This window comes from Diplotaxodon limnothrissa, linkage group LG17 (genome assembly GCF_057381915.1).
Source record: "Diplotaxodon limnothrissa isolate DT_005_m linkage group LG17, D_limnothrissa_male_GT1.1, whole genome shotgun sequence".
In the NCBI taxonomy this organism is placed as follows: domain Eukaryota; kingdom Metazoa; phylum Chordata; class Actinopteri; order Cichliformes; family Cichlidae; genus Diplotaxodon; species Diplotaxodon limnothrissa.
Genome location: NC_140612.1, coordinates 36,330,842 through 36,353,002, shown reverse-complemented (window position 1 = coordinate 36,353,002; position 22,161 = coordinate 36,330,842). Strand labels below are relative to the sequence as shown.

Here is a 22,161-nt window from a genome sequence, read left to right as displayed (position 1 = left end):
TGGGACAAGTCTCTTAATTCGAAGAATAAAACTTTGTTTCCAGTATGTTATGCCACTATGTAGTGTTACTAATGTCTCTTTTTTAATGGTGGTTTAAATAGAAAATGGCTTTTGGTCAAGGCCAATTGGTATGTTTTTAACTCTGGTATCGTGAGTCACCAGTGGACTCACCACTGGGAAAAGACTGGCAGCAAGTCTGAGTGGAGGAGAGGTAGTGTATCCAGCTCTCCATCCATTTACCAACTTAGGGTCAAGCAGGGGTGCTGGTTTTTTTTTTTTTTTCTCCTGTTACTCGCCGGCCAGTATCCAGGTTTCTTAATCAGAGATTCAGTCTGAGAGCCTGGGAGTCCCAGGCTTTTAGCACTACATCATCTTTGCTGCCAGCAAAAACATCATGTAGTAATGTCAGGGGAGAAAACATGGTTTGTTTGTTTTTTATCAGAAAAAGCTACAACCAGATATCAGCGGTACATTGATTTATAAATTGCTAAGACTTCTGCAAATTTCTCAGTATTATCATAAAAAATGGATACAATAAGTGCCTACTGCTGAAGAAGAAATCCAAACCCATTCATTCCTACAGTCCATTCAGAATTTTTTTGTTAAATTTCCTTATCTTCTGTATTCAGATGGCCCAGTTCCAACCAAAAATCTTCATGAAGTGTTAAATCTAGACTTTTTTTAAAAGACTGTTTTACTGTTGAGCTCCTCATTATTGTTTGTTTCCTGTTATGATTAGAGGCACAGTATTAAACCATTGTGCTTCACCAGATAATTATTCCAGTTTTTTGGGTGGGGGGGTATGTCTGCTCTAAAATCTGTTGCTGATGATGGAGAAACAAAAAGCGCATTGGATGTCTGACAATGGAGGGGAAAATTAGGTTTTGTTCCTAATGGGAGGAATGGGGGCTGTGTGTTTCGTGTAACACAGTGGGATCATTAAATTAAATGCATCGTTAATGTGGACGATTACCATGTTTTCTGCAGGCAGATTGGATGAAGCAGAGAAACGCTTCCTGGAATTCTTCTGTTGACAAACTCAAATGTGGACGATGCCTCAGAGTGTTTTATGACCACAGTAACTCAGAGGGTACTTATTGCTGTGGGTGCGGTGCTAAAGTTGGAATGCAGAGAAGTTTAATCGCCATTGACGACCACCCAGTGGTCATGATAGCTTTCGCGGTGAGTGACACATTATAGCCTATGCACTGTCATCCTTAGTCGGGAGTTCTCTCAGTACCACAAGAATACTTTGTGGCAGGAAGGGGAATGATGGAATAAATATAACAGGCACCAGCAAATCAACAGTCCACAACCTACTGGTAATCCATTGATCATTTTAGACACCTACAGAAATGTTAGCCAAATAATTTTGTGTTGTGGTTAATAATTCTTTCATTAATCTGCACCATATATTGTTTAACCCTCATCCCACCAACAGATTTAACATAGATGGACTACATCAGGGGTGGGCAACTCCAGGCCTCGAGGGCCGGTGTCCTGCAGGTTTTAGATGTTTCCTTGATCCAACACAGCTGATTCAAATGGTTAAATGACCTCCTCAACATGTCCTGAAGTTCTCCAGAAGCCTGGTAACGAATAAATCATGTGATTCAGGTGTGTTGACCCAGGGTGATATCTAAAACCTGCAGTGCACCGGCCCTCGTGGCCTGGAGTTGCCCACCCCTGCAGTAACTGTATTCATCATTCCTTCTATTAAAACTGTAGAGATGAAATTGGATGCCTTTGACTGGGGTCATAGGACAATGATGTGAGATCATTAGGACCAAATTGATTGATAAGCAATTAAAGAAAAAAAAAAAAAAACGCCTTTGATTTTGACCACTGGGGTCTGCACAGCTCAAACGCTAATGGCACATAACTAAATATTATTAAGAAATTGGCAAAAAGAATTTTTTTATTCAACCTCAGAATGTTCATATACTGTGTATGTATATTCTTACACTATACAGACTTTTGCTATTGTTGCATTATGTATTTTAACAATTTAAAGTATCAGTTATATCGCACTATGCATACACAGACATACACATGTGTATATGCTCACATCGTGGCTCTTTTAACTAAAGCTAATGAGCATTTGAGACCGGGGACCAGACAAGGCTGCTGCCTCACAGAAAGCAACTGACAATAATGTCTATAAATAGACATGCCAATTTCTCTACTCAGACACACAGAAACACACAACAACAACAGCCTCCAGGGATTTTGGCCAGACTTGCCAGTCTAACTTTTTTTCACCATTTATTTGTGACCCAATTACATTATCTAGAGTTAGCAGTTATGCAGCTGGTGTAGTGACCTTTGAGACAGCAAGTGAAAACGAGTGCTTCAAATTAAGAAGCATTTAGTTTAAGCAGAAAAGGTTCACTCTTACAGTGTTGGTGATTTTACTGCTTAGTTATGGCGTGTAGCGTGTGGAGAAGAGTCGCCTGTCGCCTGAATGTTGGGCATTAATAGGAGACTGTTTAAACAAATTCATTATGTCAACTCAAAACATAATACTACTCTGTATTGTTCCAGCAGACTGAAAGAATCCATTGTCACAGGTTCAAATGTGTAAAAGTGTTCACAAACGTTGCTTTAGCTACCTTTTGAAGACTCTTATGGACAAAACACTCTGTGAATGTATTTTAGTGAATAAAAATATAGATTATATATTTTAAAAATTCATATAGCCAACATGAAACAAACTTTACTTTGTGGACTATTGTTGTCAAGTCATTAGTTTGGTATTCTGGCCATCGACAACTTGGTTTTGTGAAACTAAGGGTTTAATGAAACTGTTTAACTGTAGACCTAACTTGCAACCCTAATTGCCCTGCATGACCATAAAATAGTGGCTTATTAGTGGCAGCGAAGGCACAAGCTAAAATGTACCCTGAATTATCTCATTTGTCTCTAGACAGTACCATAAGCTATTAAATGAAAGACATGAAATTGTTGACTCTGTCTGCATTTTTAAATCAGGCAGCAATTATTTGCAAAGGAGGTTGCTGTCCTATTTTTACACGTGTCACTAAACCATTAGCTTGCACTGATTTAGGAGCTAGCTTAGTCAGGCTAAGTGTATGGATTTAATGCAAGTTTGTTTGGCTAGCATCATCTCAGGATGGTGGTGCCTGAGATGAGATCTCTTCTTCATAGTATGCCCAGAGTTTTTACATTTATTAAACAAAATCTCGATATTTAGTGTCCCTGTATCGATACAATATTGACACATAAAATAAATTGTAACACTGTGTTATACTTTATACCGTTTAGCTACATTCCAGTTTAGTGTCACCTGTTAGAACATGGTAGAACATGCAAAATCCACACAGAAAGCTCCCAGCCAGAAAAGACATTCAGACTAGGAACCTTCTTGCAGTGAGGTGACAATGCTAAGTGCTGCACCACTAAACCGCAGCTGGGGAAAAACAAACTAACCAAAACTACATATGAGCACAGTGATGTTTGATCAAAATTTCCCAAGATATGTAGAAAAATTGTTATTCTCCAGTATGGGCTGCAGATAACAATGTGGTTATCGTGCAGACTGAAGACAAAAGTTTTTCTTTTCAACTTTTAAAAACTGTTAGATTAAGAGTGTGGTTTGCCTTTAAAACAATGCTGTTTTTAAATTGTTAGTGGGCTACATTTTTCTGCAAACTCTCTCTGTGGTCTGCCTGTTTTGGGTTTTGTTTTTTTAAAGCACACAAGCACAAATGAAGCTCAGTAGGACTGCGTACATGCACAAAGTGCTGGCCATGTACCCTTTGTACAACTAAGCACAAATAGAGTCTTCATATTCACCCAGAGGCGATTGTCTCAATGCATCAGGACACTCCCAGCAGAGCAGTACCACAAATAAGCGCTCCTGTTTGATCTTCATCAGGGACATGAAACGTACAACGCATGCTGTTTCATTGGGTCTGCAGATAGAAACCGCAGGCAGTGGGTCTGACTAATTGTTGCAATCCTGCAGTGAGCCTTAATAACTATGAAAGACCCCGGCGCTGTTTCATCCCACAAAAAAAGCTTCTGATTTCAGCTTTTGTTCAACTGCTCGTTCCAGAAAACAGCTGGGAAATCACAGCAAGCGTTGCATCTGATGTTTGAAACAAAGACTTTAACTGAAAAAAAAAATGATATTGGCTGAATGTTGACAAATTTGATTTTTAATCATTCTTTGGTAAAGGCTATTGACAAGAAAATGGGTGACTGCCTATAATATGACTAAACCTGTACATTGTGCCCCATCTTTCAGGGTTATTAATGCTGGTAAGAGTGCGCTGAATGAGGACCAGGCCTGCTGTGAGGTGGTAGTAGCAAGAAGGAGGCCAATGAGCTACTGCCCTCCCTCCACACCCAGCAAGACCCCCACCGCCAAGAGACGCAACTCCTTGCCCAACGGAGAGGGCCTAGGGCTCCATATGGAGCACAGCAGACTAGGAGAGGTAACGGCATGCAAACACACAAATACAGCCTGTACTGTAAATGTTGACAGATTTTGCTAACATGCATACATAGGTTGCAGTGACCTCAAGTGAAGCTACTTGTAAACAACTGTGCAGAATAAAGTTGGTCTTAAAAAATGTTTCTTTTTTTTTTTTGTACTAAATGCACAGCAAGAGGATTTCTGTGCAGCTTCTAGTTGGGATTAAACTGTTTACAGGCGAGGGTTTGTTGTCCCCATATTTGTGGTCCTTAGAGCTGTTTAATGGATTATTTGGTGTGTTGGATGCAACATGTGCAGTAAATCTGTTCTGATGAAATTAAATGAAAAACTTCATATATTGTTTGACACTGATTTGGCTCATTTGGAAGCCAGATGATTCACCTCTTCTCCTCTTTGCCAGTTTCCAAACAGAAATGTTTGGTTACAACACAGCAATTTTTACAGGACTGCAATATGTCTTAGGGGGAGTTCCTGTTTAGAGATAGTTGTGGTCAAAAGTTCACATGCACTCATCATGGGCATGGAAATGATTGTATGGCATATATCTTTAATGACTTAAAAGAACAAGAATTGGGTGGACAAGTTTGAATTTGATTTGTATCCCCACATGGGTTAAAATTACACGTACACCCCCAGTAATATTTTGTTAAACGGCCCTAAGCGAGCTGTACCTAGACCAGATGCTTTTCGTAGCCATCAACAATTGTTTGGCATAAACATTTGACCACCCAAGAAGGATGGTCAAACAGCCACCCATCTGGATAAGGCTGAATATTTGACCACCCTCCTTGGTAGGGTTCATAATGATTGGTTTCCTGCCACAGACCCAGCTTTGAGCATTTTCAGGAGGGCTGAGGGTTGGGCTTTGGGAAATCCATTCCAGAAGATGTTACAAGCCTGTTTTATCCATTGCAAAACCAGTTTTCCACACAGAAATGTGTCTAGAGTTTTGGACTGTCTTAATCATATTCACTAAGAGAAGATGAAATTGGGTTGTTGGTATTCGCAGACAGTAAATTCCAGCATATGTGATGATGTTTTAGAAAATATCAAACTATAAAAGGCAGTTGTTTGTGTTTCATTAAATTGTTCAGTCAGTGCCACCTCCACAAAACTGTGAGAGGCTCTCTGAGTAAATAGCTGAAACACATGGTAACTTTATCATTAACTCCCCAAAGCTTCATATTGAGTCATTTCTTTGTAAAATAACATTTCCAGAAAAAGATTGTCCAAGGACATAGCGTCAAGAAGTTAAAATTTCTTCAGAACTCAGGGTGTGACTACATCTGACCCCAGTTTACCCATTCGCCTAAATTGCGAAAAAATATCCCAAGAGGGATTTTGTGTTACGTGTTGTGCTGTTGTGTTACGAATGGCTAAACTGTCAAACACACAGCTTTACTTCCAAACTCAAGATTTCTGCAAGTCATTCTGAATAATGTGTAATGCCAAGGTGACTTTGCTCTGATGCAGATGTGATAAGGTTGTTCCCACAGATAGCTGATAGGGAAGTTTGACCTCTGGAACACTTGTGTTACTGGACACAATGAGTCATGATGTTCTTGGTCTTTCACTGATGAGTCATACTACATGATCTCCTATCAGCATTAGTCATTCAGCAACATGTTTTTGCTTTGTTTTTTTTGGTCCTCTCCTCAAATGTCAGATTGTTTTTAAAAAGTATCTATTTATGGATTAAATGACAAGACCAGGGGGAATTTTGGAAAAATTGAAAAAACCCTTTTTTATTGTATATGTTTGAGATCTCTCTGGGATTTTCCTGCAGATGTAAAGCATGATGTGTTGATGTGTTGTCGAACAAGGGAAGCTATCAATTAATCCTGATTAAAATGCAGCAACAGTATAATTCCTTTATGAGTCTGTATTTTAATGGGATTATGTTTGATTCAGCCGTTAACTGCCCTTTGTTCTGTGCGTTCTCACCATTCGCCTGCAGGAAAGCGAAGGACTCGTGTTTCACTACTGGGCTTTGTTCGACGGTCACGCAGGTTCAGGTGCGGCAGTTGTCGCCTCCCGCTTGCTACAACACCACATCGCCTGCCAGCTTCAGGCCGTCATAGAGATTTTGCGCAACTTGGCATCTCCACCCCCCACCGTGCTGGGCGAGGAGCCAGACTGTAATCCCTACCTCCAGGGAAACACTCCTCACCGTGCCCTGACCCGGGCTGCTTCCCTGCGCGGGGCCACAGGTGCACCAGGCTCCCCTTGCAGCACCCCGCCTCCACCACGCTTTTTTACTGAGAAGAAGATCCAGCACGAGAGCCTGGTGATTGGAGCCATAGAGAACGCCTTCAAAGAGATGGTGAGAGATGGGTGACATGCTTTTGTTACTTAACATTTCAGGAATTTGACACTCATTTGACAGTCATGACTCCAATATCAGCATTTTCACCAGCTTCCTTCCTCTAATCCATCCAAAGCTATTTATGCTTTTATTAACTGTTTGAATCAGCTTCAAAGGCAATTATTAAAACTAATAACTAGTAATTATAGATCTGGTTTTGTGTGTGCTGCTTCACTTAAATGGCTTACTGGAAGGAAGCAAGCTGTTGGTAGTGGTTATTAGTAACATTTCCAATGTGTTTTCCTGTGGTGACAAGTAATCAATTTGAGTGAGACATTGTTTGTTATAAATCCTCCCACTTAGCCATTGTTTTGCTTGGTTGTTCCGGGAGACTGAGATGACCCGTGTTCCTGAAAGTGATAAATAAGGGTGTTTAGCAGGCACAAACATGACTTTTGACCGGGTCGCTTGTATTTTGACTCACATCTGGAAACATTTTTAAGTTTGCGTTCACACTGTGATTGTAAGACACAAAGAATATGGTGAAAAGGCAACAGATTCAAGTATTTAACAATGAACTTTATTTCCAATAAATATCTGGCTTAATGACTTTGTTCTTGGACACGTGAATACGTGAGAACAGCGCTGGCATTCACAACAGAAATGGCATTGACACATGAATTAAGTTGGAGGTGGGTTGTAAAGTGGCTTGCAACTCTGGTCAGGTTAAAGCAGCTTAAATGGTCCAACCTATATTAGTGTTATTAACTGGATGTGCAGAAAAGCAAATCTTTGTCCCGCTAGTTGTGGTACTTTTATAATATTGTGCAAAAGTCTTGAGCCACCCCTCGTTTCTTCATATTTTTCTTCTAATTATCCAGACATTGGCTGCCTTTTCACTCATTTTAAGTCCAGTCAATCTACCTGACCATTTTCCTAAAGTTTCTTTTTGTTTGTTTGTTAAGCCACTTAATACTAACCCGTTAATCATTAAAATATAAAAGGGTTACTGACTCAAGGCAGCCTGTCCAAAAACACTTAATTTGTTGACTTTTCATTATTGAATCTATAAGAAAAGTAAAGAGTGTTTAAAAGACATAAAATAATATTTTTACATAAGCAAGGTGATTCCCAAAGAGCTATTAGCTGAATAGCTTATTATAAACTTGGCATATCTCAGCATGCAGTGCAATGGCAGGCCCAAAATTAAAAAAAAAAAAAAAGATAGAAAAGTGTCATCAGGCTATCAATACCATCTAGAAAGCATTTGACTGGCAGTGGCCTAATTGTTTATGAGAACAAAACAGACTGCCAGTGCATGGACTGGCCTCCCCAGAGCCAGGACCTCAGCATTATTGAAGCAGTATGGGATCATCTTCAAGAAGCCTGGAGAAATATCCCTAAAGACTACTTTAAAAAATAGCAAGAAAACTGCCTGAGAGAACTCAGGGTGAGTTAAAGAATAAAGGTGGTCATTCCAAATGTTGACTTTCAAGTTGTACAAATTCTCTTTTTTGCGTTATATACTGTATTTTCATATATATAGTGTTTAATGGTTTGATAAACCTCTGCACCTATTCTCCACTTTACTAGCAAAATGTAAAGAAATGAGAGCAAATGCACTGTAAGAGTAATTATATGCACATCATGCAGGTGCGGCAGTTAAAGTGTCATTTAACGCTCTTGAAAGCAGCAGATGTTTACGGGCCAAACAATTTTTCCATAGTTGTAAAAAAATAATTACAAATAATGAAGGTTACTCTATAATTGCAAGCCACAGATATTGCTCTGAACAGACTGTACGATTTCGAATGTCTGTGCCGTTGCAAGACGGCCTGCACACAACGTGGTTGATTTCAGTTGACTGTGGTTCGTAAATTTACTTTAAAGGCCACGAAATGATCACAGACGGATTTTTTTAAGCATGCTTTTTAGGAAAAAGCATAACATATTTACATTATCCACATGTGTGCTTTTATGTGTGCACAAAGTAAACACTTACAGGGATGCCAAGCAGATGTGCACATGTAGTTGATGAAGGCGTCAGCGCAAGCTAAACAAAATAAAAGCTTTACATACGGCACGCAAACTCGCCAACATACACACTTTGAAAAGATTCTCACAAATATTTTCTTTGACCATAACCTTTAGCATCTCTGTTTATTCCTTATTTAAGCAAACTGGGAAGTGATGTCGTTTTAGCAAAACGACACATATATACACACACATTAATCATATTAATATCTTGATCAAACAGCAGCATTGCATAAAAATTCTGTAAATATTTAGCACTTTAATTAAAGGCACGCAGCTAAATTTATGAAAGAGCCTGTGGCAACATCAAACTTATTTCTTATATAGATGTTATCTAAAAGAGAACAGATACTTTTATTCCCTTTCAGTCGTGTGTTTCCTTCAGTTTTTTTTCTTTTAATTGTAGGTTTCTTTTAAATTGGTTTGTAAGATCTTTTATGAGGCAAGGATTATGCAGTGTTGCCACTAGATGGCAATGGAAAGCAACCCAAACAGCTCAGGCTGGACTAAGCTTAGACGCTACCCTTCCTCTTTTGAAAAGAAGCACTTTTGCACCTGATTTGACATCTTTTGTAGAGGATTATCACTTCATCGGTTAAAGCCGTGATCTCTACTGAGTTTAAAAAAAAATCAAAAATCAAAAATTCCATCTGAAGCCCACAAGGGGGCTGCTGCTCCTCATGAAGCTCTTTCTGTAGCTTTTCTCTACACAACTGTAAGTCCGGGAGCATTCATCCATGTTTTAGACCATGCTGGGTTTAACTCACTATATTTTCATTATTGCTCAGTTGCTGATCTGATGTGAGAGTTTCTGGGCTGGGAGAAACGTGAGCAAATATTCAGATAAATATGTGCACATGTTTGTTTAAGGCACATAATTACACCTTGTACGTCTCATAACCCGGTCAGCATCAGTCAGCATGAGAGCACTGGTTCACAAAAGGTGCAAGTGGGGACGTGCATTAAATTATCATCAATATTATTATCCCCCTGAAAAACGGAGCTTTTTATTGAGTCATATCACAAACCAGCGCTGTGCAATGATGTGCTTCTGTGATGCTCAGAGCTTCATAAAATCAACTTCCAAATGAGGGTTGTCTTCCAATTTATGCCGAAAAACAACCAGAAATCAGTTTGTGAAAAAGAATTGTTGATCTTCACAAAAAAAAAGGATAAAAAAAGTTATCCCAACGTGTCCAGGTGTTGGGATCTGGAGTGAGAAGTATCATCAAGAAATTCGAACAGAGCCACACAGAACAAGGCTGGTAGAGATAGGCAGTGAAAGATTTCTAGAAAACTAGTGAGAAATGTGTCTAAAGATTCCAGAACAACTGCCAAGACACTAGAGACACAAGAGAATGACTTAACCAAGTCAGGAATTGTGATGCCGAAGAAGACAATCACTGGAACCTCGCACATGGAATGGACTGTGAGTATAGACCAAGAAAAAGTCCACTTTTGCAGAAGAGACGCCTTCAAACCAGACTGAAGTATCTTAAGGACAACCTCGAGAATGATTCGGTATACTACAAGTCTATCAAGAGACGTCTTGTCAGCGTGTCTTTAGTTGGGAATCTAATCAAGGTGGGAGGAATCATGAAGTAAGGACGTGAAGATTCTGAAAGCAATTAGCAGGAAAACTGAGCCTGGGTCAGCACTTTGTCCTCAAAACACGACAACTCAAAACATACATCACTCCTGGCGAAGAACTACCTCTACAAGACAAAAGTGGACGTTACCGACTGACCTGCTGAAAAGCCCTGACTTGATTCCCATCTTTTTTTAAAAAACAAATAAAAAATCTGTGGGTTGAACTGAAGACCAAGTTTCAAGCCATCAAATCTGGAGGAGCTTGAGAGATTTGCCAAAGAAGAATGGTGTGAGATGTCTCCTGATGATGCTCTATTTGTGTTTTATTGTGTTCCATTGTTAGTGTATTTTATCTAGCCTTCAGTTGGTATAAAACAAGCCAGCACCTTTTAGTTTTGTGCAAATTTCACCCATCCATCTTTTTTTATTATTGTTCTGCCTGCTTATTCATTATGTGAATCCCTTAAAAATACTCTACAGTCTGTGTAGTGCATTTCTAGCAACGTTTTATGATTGTGCATTGAAATAAACTAGCAAACTGAATCTCTTTTAAAACAGTAAAGGACTCAAAAAGGAGCGTACATAGCGTACAAAGGAGTGTACATTAAACATCCATTGCTGCTCTGACCTGATAATTATAAGTCCACTTGCAAGCCATCTCATGTATCGGTATCTTCGTGATTCGCTCACAACATGCACTTGTTTACTGACACAACATCGACTTGAGGTGCAGGTTAAACCAATCGATAGTCTCATTCGATGCCCACACTTTGTTCGCCTTTCTGAGAAGTTGACGAGGTTTCCTCTTGCTCGCTGTTTGCTTGTGTATTTCTCCCTCTCGTGGTTCTTGTGTTTGTGAATAAAGTCTTACTCTGTGTAGTGTATGTAAACTCTCCTTCTGCCCACATGAGGACCAAGCCATGCAAAAGCTTAACTTGTTTGGCGTTTCCTAAATCTTTGTCATGTGGGCGGTCGTGGGAGTGTTTTCGAAGGTCTTACCGATTGTCTTCTCGCACGATGCTCCTTTAAAGTCTCCGTCTCTTGTCCTTACCTCTGCTAGGACGCCCAGATCGAGAGGGAGAAGCAAGTTTTTAACATCACAGGAGGATGCACGGCTCTCACTGTGGTTTACCTCCTAGGAAAGCTATTTGTTGGGAACGCAGGTGACAGCAGGTACCTGTGCTTATGTTTTGCCCTTGAAGTTTGAAAAAAAACAAAACACGTCATTTGAATGATCGGTAATGTTTTCCAACACTTTATATGTCTTTGTGTGCGCAGGGCTATCATTATTAGAAACAATGAGATCATTCCCATGTCGACAGAGTTCACACCAGAGTCAGAACGACAGCGACTCCAGTTCCTGGTAAGGAAACTCTTCGCCTTTCACTTTTCCTAAGAAACACAACAAGTGTTTATAATTTCTTTGGAAGTGCAGTGGTGCTTAACATTCACTCATATTTCTATAATGAAATCTGAATATTGATGAACGCACAGTTGGATCTATAATTTGTTAGACCGAGATAATTGTAATTCTGCCTCTGTACACTAGCACAGGATTTTAAATCAATCAAGATGTGAGTCAAGTGCAGATTTCCAGCTCTAATTCAACAATTCAACGACTGCCTCAACTCAACAACTTCACGTCACCACATGTTGTTTCCTCCCCTGAGATGCTCCGCTAGGCCTTCAGCTGCTCCTTGTTTGTGGCTCTTTCTGTCTTCACTTTTGTGTTAATAACTTAAAAGCTTGCTTTATTGGGTTGAACGAGCAGAGAGTGAGGCCCTGTACACTTCAGAATTCATCCTGCTGCTTCTGTCATACACTTCAGATCGTCAGCGCTTCCTTTACTTCTCCTACAGGTTCATCTTGGTTTCATTTATCCAAAGATTCTTTTTCATAATTGTTCTCTTTGATGTTCTCTGCCAAGTCTAACAGTGTACCTGTTGAGAGTAACCAGTAGTTTGCACCATGTTGTAAAGCCTCTGTATTTGCATTCATGAAGGCGTCTGTTGATTGTAGACCTCGACGAAGTTACGCCTCCCTCATGACTTTGTTAAATATTGTGACATTGTTCTTCTTAACCATGTAAATAATTCATTTTAGTTGACTTCTGTGGTGTTGCTGAGCTGGCCAGTGTTTTCCTTCTTTATAAGAATGAACCAGATTGTTGATTTGTCCCCTAAAGTTCTGGCGGTCCCTCCGATAGATTTATTTTGATGTTTCAGCCTTTCAGCATCTATGACATCTATTTGGGGCTCAGATTTCAAATTGCAGTAATAACAGCTATGAATAAATAAATAAAAAGATTTATTACTTAAAATGATCTATGATTTAAAATTCACTGTGTTTGTGTACAGAGGCAACACATAAAAAAAACAAATAAAAAAAACTTTGTCTTTTTCTGACAAATTATGGACCCCACTGTACATGCAGTGGTACTACGTATACCAAATATACATTTTTATCCAATTTTTATAATAAATATGACCCATAGCATAATAAGTAAAGAGAACCTAAAAAAATTAGATACAAATATTTGACTTGGCAATTTTTGTGGAATTAAATAATTCTGTTTAGCTAACTTAACCTGATATAAACTTAACATTAATTTATATGTTATGTGAATCCTATGTTCAAGCCTGTTTGCTTCAACTCTGTACAAATAACTTGAGATCCTAAGGAAGTGTTTTTTTTATAGATACTTTTTTTATTTTTTTCATAAATATACTAGTAAAGTGTTAAAGACTCATATATAACAAATCTAAAGTTAAAAGTAAGTAGTTCGAGTTGCTTCAAGGCTTCAAGCTGCTCTAAATGTTTGGTTTCAAGCAGGTTTTTTTCAGCTGTTGGCTGTGGATATTATTAACATGGCCATCTGAGGTGTGTTTAAATCTTCTGTTCATGAGGGGCAACCAATGAGAAGAAAGTTTGCTTAAAGGGGAGGGACTTAGAACTGGGATTATTTTGATTTTTGAGTCTTTCAAAGTTAGTCTAGTAGAGTCCTTGAATAAAAAAATATGGAGCTGGTAATGAGCATATTAGAGCAAATTTAAGTGTAAATGACACTGATGTCATCACACAGTTTGTGCGTCAGAACACTGAGAAGATTCTCTTTCAGCTTCTCGCAGTTCTTTAATAATTAAATTTCAAATAGTGTTTGTTTCAACACTTAAAATTGGGCAAAAAAACCTACAGTGATGGGTAAGGATGCTCCGCACATCTGCCACATAATGACTCGAAATTACTGTCTGTCCTCCAGGGTTTCATGCAGCCTCACCTGTTAGGAAATGAGTTCACGCACCTGGAGTTCCCCCGGAGAGTTCAGAGGAAGGAGGTGGGCAAGAGGATGCTCTACAGAGACTTCACCATGAACGGATGGTGCGTTTTTCCCATTTAACATTTCACACACGGGTGTCGTGAAGCACTTAACGATGGCAGACTCCCACATCCCTAAAGCAGGCTGCGTTACCGTGTACGATGCCATTCAATTTATAACGTGGAATGAAAACTGCTAATTTTCGAGGTCTGGCAGACCTCAACCCTCTCCCGCTGCATTCTTAATAGATGGAGTTATGATGGGGGGAAAAGTCTCTGCTCCTGCCTCTTTTACTCTTGCTCATAATATGGCATCCGGTGGGAGCTGAGGAGACCAGCAGAGAGCTAATGAGGGAGAAGCCTAACCTGATTCGATATAATGATACAGCAGAGATGGTCCTGTATGTGCGTTGTTATGTGGGTTAGCAAGGCACCATGCTGTTTGACTGTGGCTGCAGTGGAAGCCAGTAATGAGGTGTGCTTTTACTGACACAATCGCTCCCTCTCCCCGACACACAGGCACATACAGTACTGTTCCTATTGTGTGATGTATATTTCACTGTGACACTGCCCCTCGAAAGCAGAGATGTGCCAGCCAGGATGTAGCGCCGACTTTCTCTTCACATCGGAGAAAGGAAACTGTTTGGAGTCATTTGTTGTATTTGTCCATATTTCAGTAGAAGGAGGAAACATTTGAACATTTCTGGAACTGGTGCAGATTTAATAGAAACATTTTGTTGCAGATTCCAAACTACAATGGACAAGCATCATGGTGTGATTGGTATTGGTTTGGGGCATAGACTGTATATTAAAAATGGACTTAGTCACAGTGATGATGCTTATTGCTTTTTGGACTGCCATCTTGAAGCTTTTTGGGGGCATTTTGCCAGTCATCTCATGTTTGCCAGTCATCTCATGTTTGCCTGATGTTCAGCAGCTGCTACTAACCTAGCTGGTGTATGCTAGGTTTATTAGATGCTTTTTGCTGAAGATGATTGTTTAATGTGGCTTTTAATGGTATTGATTAAAGTATTTTTGGTCAACCAGACCATTGTAGTTAAAAGGGGTAAAAACCCAACGATCTGAAAGATGGTGGAAAGAGGGGATCAGCCTGAAGCAATATTTCCGTATGGATTCATCACCACTAGTGGACACTTTTGAAATTACGCTATTCATCTAATCTAGAAATATAAAAAAACCGTGGCATGTTTTGTATGAGTAACCTTTCTTTAAGTAAGAATTCTCAAACATTAACTGGTCTGTAGACAAAAATAACAGCTCATCTGTCCACTGAAAATGAGAAACTCACTGCAGTGGAAAAAAGAAAATCCAGGTACAGTGGTCCCTCGTTTATCGCGGCAATTATGTTCCAAAAATAACCAGCGATAGGTGAAATCTGCGAAGTACCCAACTTTTTATAGTTATTATAGATGTTGTCAGGCTGTAAAACCCCTCACTACACACTTTATACACTTTTCTCAGACAGGCATGAACATGTTCACACGTTTCTCTCTTGTTTAAACACTCTCAAAGTTCAACCCTTATAGAAAAATAAGTCCAGTATTATAGAATGAAACCAAAGGCACCTGCGGGTAAAATATTTCGTCGACATTGTTGTGTTTGTTGGGGAGAAAACGTACAAACATACAGTACAGCAGAGTCACACTGCTAGCGATCCAAGATTTATGTAAATTTGACAAGCTGAACGCATTCTGTACTGTACAGGAGACACGGCACAAGATTGATTGACAATGGTCTACAGCCAATCAGCACGCAGAACACAATGCGCTTTTTAAAAAAAAAAAAAACCACACACACATGGAAAATTGCACAATAAAAATCCGCGAAACAGCGAGGCCGCGAAAGGTGAACCGCGTTATAGCTAGTAAGAGTTTCTCTACAAGTTATTAAATCATGGGGTGTACGTAGTTTTTCACAGGACTGCAGATCTCAGCTTTCTATTAGGTTCATTTCATCATAATTTGCTGATAGTCGCAAATTGAGTCAGCTGGAGAATAAAGCTGAAGTAGCTTATGGCTTGTTTACTCCAAGCAGTGAATTTTCAGTACTGAGAATGAGAATTGTCATTCAGAAGTTCCCTCACTTTCAACGTAAAATGGTGGGAGAAAAAAAATTAGAGTAATCTTTATTTTGCATTTGTCTGTCCGTGTTAAGTTTGACACGCACGGGCAGGAGGGCCGCTGATGGATGAAGACTATGTAGAGGTAGAGATGACAGAAAGAGAGCCTTGCCTGTGGGTTGGGTAAAGTACATCACTCACTTTTGAGACAGACGGACAGATGGGCAGAAAGAGACATGGACTGACAGACAGAGCAAACCCTTACTCAGATAATAAAGCTGTTTGAAGTTGTTGATATTCTCCACTGACTGGTGACGCCAAACCTAATCTAGCCAGTTTAAGTACATCAGCGTCAGCCAGGGAGTCTTTGAGTCTGACATCAAAGCTCCATTTCTAAGTTCGTTTTTCAGATCTCTCCCCCCACCCACTTTATGCACTTCTGAACTTATTTTTGTTGCTTCATTGCGGATCCTGAGATTCCCTCCCTCTAGCTTTCTTGCTAAAATATTCAGCTCAGAAAACACTTGTTATTACGCCCTAGAAAGTCACTCTGGCGTTGACATGCAAGCAAAATCAAAAACCTAAAAGTGTGTGATTCACTTTGTTGCTAACCTGTGTGTTCGTCCTTAGACACAAGTTATTACTACAGTAAGAAATGGGACAATCATAAATTAACATTTGATTAGAGACAAAAGTAAAATATAGAGTTTCCAAAATTATTGTTTGTGTGTAGTTAAAGTTACCTTGATCTGTGGCTACTAGTTATTTGAGAGGTTGGGAGTTGAATAGATAAAGTCATTTATCAGGTAAGAGGTAGCATTGATGATTCTTTCAAATCTTTGTCCATCAGGTGCTTCGGTTTTATAAAGGTAGAACAGTAAATAGCCGTACCTCTTAAACTGCCACCCGGAGGCAACAACTGAAGTATTGGTGTGTGGCTAAAATGTTAGCTGTCACTGCTGTAGAAGAAATTGACTTCCAATTTCCATTTGGGTTTCTGTCCGTCCACCCAACTTATGTACAGTGCCCTCTAAAAGCACGTTAACAGCAGTGTGAAAATTTCAAACTGACTTACTCGTCATTACGGATGATCGATGATGCTGATACACGTCATTGCTGGTGATGGATGACACCTGCAGCAGGACGAAGTGTTCAAAGTACAGACTGTTGTTTTTTTCTTTTTGGTCTGGCTGTGTACAAAGCAGTTCCTCCAGACTCACTGATCACACCTTTCATCCATAAAAATCCCAAAACGCGCTGAAACCAAAGCAACAAATGTCTTAAATGACGTTTATCTGTGAACTTTTTTTGCACATCTGAAACATCAACTTCCGAATTGCCATTTAGAGGTGACCAGCCATCACACATAAATCTGCTTATGTTAGGGGGACATTTTTTGCCATTGTGTTCACCGTGAATAGAATCGACGTATAAATGGCTTAAGGGGCAATTGTTGAAACTATTGCACACTAAGTGGTGTGATTTATATTTCCTGGATTATATGAGGTTTGACTGGACCACTGTTTGATGTAGAAGTATCTGCGTTACAGTCCCTGGCGTCAATCTGTAACTCAGTGTACCGCATGTTAGGGAAGAGGTTGTAGAACCTGTTTATTGTGGATCTGCTGTAGAGCAAAATATTCACCATAAGCTACCGAGACACCAAGATGGCATTTAAGATAGGGAAGAAATAAGACCCCTGAGCCCCTCTTTTTTTTCCCTTTCTGAAAGTACACATGCTTTTCATGTGTGTCTGTCAAACATAATTAACATATACACGCTTTAAAAAGTGCGCCTATGAAAGAAAAGGGGTGGAAAAGGGAAAAATTCATTGCCTTGATCTGCATTTCTTTTCTCATGCACAGGGCTTACAAGACGATCGAGGATGAGGATCTCAAGTTTCCTCTTATATACGGTGAAAGGAAAAAGGTAAGTGTGTGTGTGTGTCAGTGCAAGTTTTACTGAGTTTGTGTGTCTTCACCAACCCTTGTGTGGTTTGTACTGTAGAATTCAGAAGTGCAGAGAAAAAATCACTCGCTCCAAAATTGTCAGTCTGTCTCACACACACACACACACACACACACTCTACAAGCCTGCCAGCCTCCCAAAAAGTGGGCGAACTCTCTGAAGTGAGTGCATGCGCGTGTGTCAGTGCGCACCCTCACTTAGAAGAGAGGGGAGACGGTCCATCTATTTCACTCCAGCGGCAACCCTATATCTAAGACACACACAGACATTCAGACAGACACACACCACTCGGGAGATGACAGTCGTCTCTCTGAGAAGCGAAGTTAATCCCCGCTGGGATAGCAGGGGAGAAGGAGAGACTGAAAATACTCCACCAAATAAACTGCAGCGGAGAAAGGGGGAAAAATGCCTTTAAATTCTCAGTCACGTCCGTTTGTTTCATATTTTCAATCAATTCCATTTGATGCAGAGAGAGATGTAACGCGAAGCTCCAGAAAGGAAAGCATCTTCTGACGACCACACACACACACACACACACACACACACAGTGTCGTCCGTCTGAAGTAGTGAATGGGTGCTGAATTCAAAGAGCGGTCACAACAAAGCGTCGTCACAGGAATGAGAGAGAGGAAGGCAGTTGCACAAGAATGCGATAACTGAAAGACTAGTTTAGTCTCTGTGCACTTTTGACACTGTTGCTTTTGCCGTAAATATCCTTCCGCTGTTTGGCCAGCGTGTATTTAACAAATCCATTTTGAAGCTGTTTGTTGTGCCGCTGCCTGATAATGTCATCATCGTGCAAAGCAGTAGTTTTACAGAGAAATTCTGCCCCAGATGCTTCTTTTTTTTTTTTTTTTTCAGTACGTTTGCCCATTCATCCAAAAAAAACGACAGCTTTATCGCACTCGTCTATCACCAGCCTGCCACCCACTTACATCAGCCCCTCAAAAAGCACGTTAACAGCAGGGTGAAAATTTCAAACCGACTCGCTCGTCATTACTGATGATTGATGATGCTGATACGCAGCACTGATGATAGATGGCAGCAGCAGGATGAATTCTTAAGGGCACAGATGGATTTTTGTCTGGCTGTGTACAAAGCAAGTACCTCCTGTCTCATTGGCCAGCCCTTTCCTCCTTCAGATACACATTGCCCTTTAATATGCTGCAAACAAAGCAACAAAAAGACTACACAACCAAACAATACAGCTTCATAATTTTTATTCCTGAAAACTTTGTTGAATTTGTTTTTTGCATCTGAAATATCAGCTGTTAATATGTTGATATATAATAAAAAAATGTATGTGGATGTAAATGATGTATTATAAAAGCGCAGACTGTCATTGAATGTTCCCAGATTCACTCGCCCAAAATGGTGTTAGCATATGTTTATGTGATTCCTGTCACTCGGTTCAGTAAGGAGACATCATTTTGGGGGTGAACATAATTTATTGAGATACAGAATTTGAATAAAAGCGTTTTGGCGATTAGACCCGAATAAACCAGCAGCAGCAGAACGGAGACCCAGCAATGACAGGAATTAGGACAGGACCCCCCCCATTGTGTTTATGCTGGTGCTGGTGAAGATGGAGACTTGGGTTATGGCTCAGAGATGCCGGGGAGAGATGGATGGGGAGGAGGCGGGTTGCACAAATGCGAGTCTGAAAGGTGGAATGACAGAAGAGCACTGAGATTTAAAGGCTGATTGAAAAATGGCTGGATGAGAGTAATGATGTCAGCACTGAGTTCTGACAGCGTGGGAAAGAGGAAGTGATGTAAAAAAAAATTCTAGCAGGCAGATGAGTGATTACAGATCTTACTTCTTGAACTTATGCATTAACTTTGTTGCGAAGCCATGTTTATGTCAGTGTCTGGGAGAAGATGCTTTCGGCTGCTCTCTCGCCACAACGGGTCACCGAGGCGGGTAGCTCCACATGATTGATGTGGAAGTTTTATGCCGGATCCTCTTCTAAAGAGAACTTTTGTCTCCGGCTGAGATGCTAAATGCTTTAAAAAAAAATTTTTTAAAAACCCTAACCAGTTTGTTTTCCAGGCGCGGGTGTTGGCCACCATCGGTGTGACCCGCGGACTCGGTGACCACGACCTCAAAGTTCATGACTCCAACATCTTCATCAAGCCGTTCCTGTCCTGTTGCCCTGAGGTAAAGTGACCTGCTGACACACTAAGACGTAACGCAAAATGAAAACAGAGCGTTGCTTTCACCTTTATATTTTGCTACATTCCTCTTAATTAATCTTTGTAGACAGATAAAGCGTTTCATCTTTTAGAAGCAAAATACAAAGCCTTTCCCTCCAATCATTGCAGCTGTGAGGAAGTGCTCGACAGCTCTCTTTTCCCTGCAACGCTTTGCACACAGTTACATTTTGCCAGTTTGGGGAAAAAAATTCTTCAAGGGGATAACACGTATTTTCACCAGTGTGTTAATTATTATCTTGAGCATTCGCTACTCACCGTGTTTGGTGGATGCTTATCTTTGGTCAAACAGAATTTGACTGCTTTGGGGCTTTCAGTGTGTCTCTGTGAGGTGGGTGGAAACGCTTTCGTGGACATCTGAGCAGACGTTGGATTAGCAGCCATTGCGTTGTTTTTCTGGAACTTAGTGCAATAATTATACTGCCGTCTGCGATGTGTTTTCAGGCGGCTGATTTGTGGTGTAGACACAACTTTGCAAGGCTCTTAGCATGTGATTTGTTCTTAGTTTCCAAACATCAGAGGATGAGCCAGCTCTTCGCCTTCTGCTGTCCGAGACTTTTTAGACGGCCTATTATCGGCTGTTTAGCTGGGGGTTTTTTTTAACATAGTTTTATTACATCCAGTAAAAGTCACGCTGCACAGTGCAGGGAACTGCTATGATTGGCTCATCAAGCGTGAAGTGTTCCTTTATTTATGTATTTATTTTTTGAAATGCAGTTTTTAAAAAGTGAAAACATATTTAATAATTCACGTTCAATTTTCAAGCTAAAAAACAATAAAAATAAATAAACAATGAAAGGAACACTTCACACTTGATGATTTAAAAAAAGTAAAAAAGAAATTTCCACCTATAGCCACCCCTGTAATGGTATGTAATTTCATGTAAACTGCTGTTGTTCCTCTGTACATGACTAATCTTCAGTTTCTCTTCACCGGTTCCTCCTCCTTGCGATCATTTCAATTTCTTGAACTATTGAAGCTGCTGGCAGAAAATCTGTGAAAGCATATGGCAATGTGTGAATTGCCCATGTCAGAGTAAAATAAAAAAACAACAACATTTTGAGTGGTTTTTATGTTTTCATCTTCATCTTGGATTTATGAAGACTATAAGGATTTATGAAGTCAGCTTTGTAAATTAGCTTTTTACAGCTTCTTGCAAACAAGTCTGACATATAGCATGTGGCTTTTGTCCAGGCGGATACTGAAAGAATAAAAAGCATAATCTGCATCCTGCACTGTAATTATATAAACTCTGCCTGCAGTCCTGGCAAATCAGCTGATCAGTGCCAGCCTATATGAACTTGATAGCTGGTAGTCTTTTATGCATACTCTAACAAATGGTCCTGCATGCAGCAACTACTGTCTCTGCAAAGCACATCGCACCCCATCTCCTTCATTTAATGCTATTTACAATATTTTAGATGCCACGTCAGTTGTCTTTTGGTTTTTCCATGTATGTGCATGAAAAACTCAGGAGCAGTCATGAAACGAAATATAAGTTAGTGCAGATGGAATAAGTCAGTCAGTTGGCTTAACCTACTTCTGCCTCGGTCATATCTGCACTGCAGTCACTAGAGATGCAATTTTCTGCTTCTCTGTCTGGAAAAAAAAAAAGTCCTCTGCTGCTGGAGAACTTGAGCTCACCTGTCTGTCTGGTGCTGGTTTCAAACCGCTTTCATCTCCTGATGCAGTTTGTCTTATAGAGTTTTGCATTTTTCCTCCCCGAGCGCTCTGCTTGATCTTTAATTCATTAATTCCCGGGGTTCATACCAGGTTCACATGGAAGTCTTAACTCCTCTCAGCACTCAGAGCCTCTGTCTGGATCTCTCCCTCACGACTCTCTCACCTCTCCACAAAGCCTCTCAGGGGTATCTCGAGATGTTCTCTGTAAAGCAAGAAACGGCATTACATTCATTAAGTCGTAGAAGCGTCAGGCGTCATTGTGTGTAAAGTGTTGGACAGAAAAGATTTCATCATTTCATCTGTCGTAGTCATAGTATACCAGCCTTAATTAAAATTGCAGTTTTGTTTCACTGTTTTGTAATTACATAAATGTGTAAAAGCCAATTAGCAAAACTGGAAAGGGGAAAAAACTACAAGCAAGATTTTCAAAAAGATGATAATAGAATCTCTTCTTTATTAATGGATGTGTAGTGTATTATTTTGAATTACAGGGCAGATGGAAATTAATGGT

At 40.0% G+C, this 22,161-nt stretch overlaps 1 protein-coding gene across 1 annotated transcript in view; it reads left to right on the top strand.

The window, feature by feature from the left end:
* LOC146615371 (protein phosphatase 1H-like) overlaps positions 1–22,161 on the top strand; it is a 29,335-nt gene that overhangs the window by 5,274 nt on the left and 1,900 nt on the right. Inside the window, exons 2-8 of the mRNA XM_085375859.1 lie at positions 4,271–4,460; positions 6,420–6,785; positions 11,452–11,564; positions 11,670–11,754; positions 13,651–13,769; positions 17,652–17,715; positions 19,807–19,914. Coding sequence (XP_085231985.1) covers positions 4,271–4,460; positions 6,420–6,785; positions 11,452–11,564; positions 11,670–11,754; positions 13,651–13,769; positions 17,652–17,715; positions 19,807–19,914 — 1,045 coding nt within the window. The remainder of the gene's footprint in view (positions 1–4,270; positions 4,461–6,419; positions 6,786–11,451; positions 11,565–11,669; positions 11,755–13,650; positions 13,770–17,651; positions 17,716–19,806; positions 19,915–22,161) is intronic.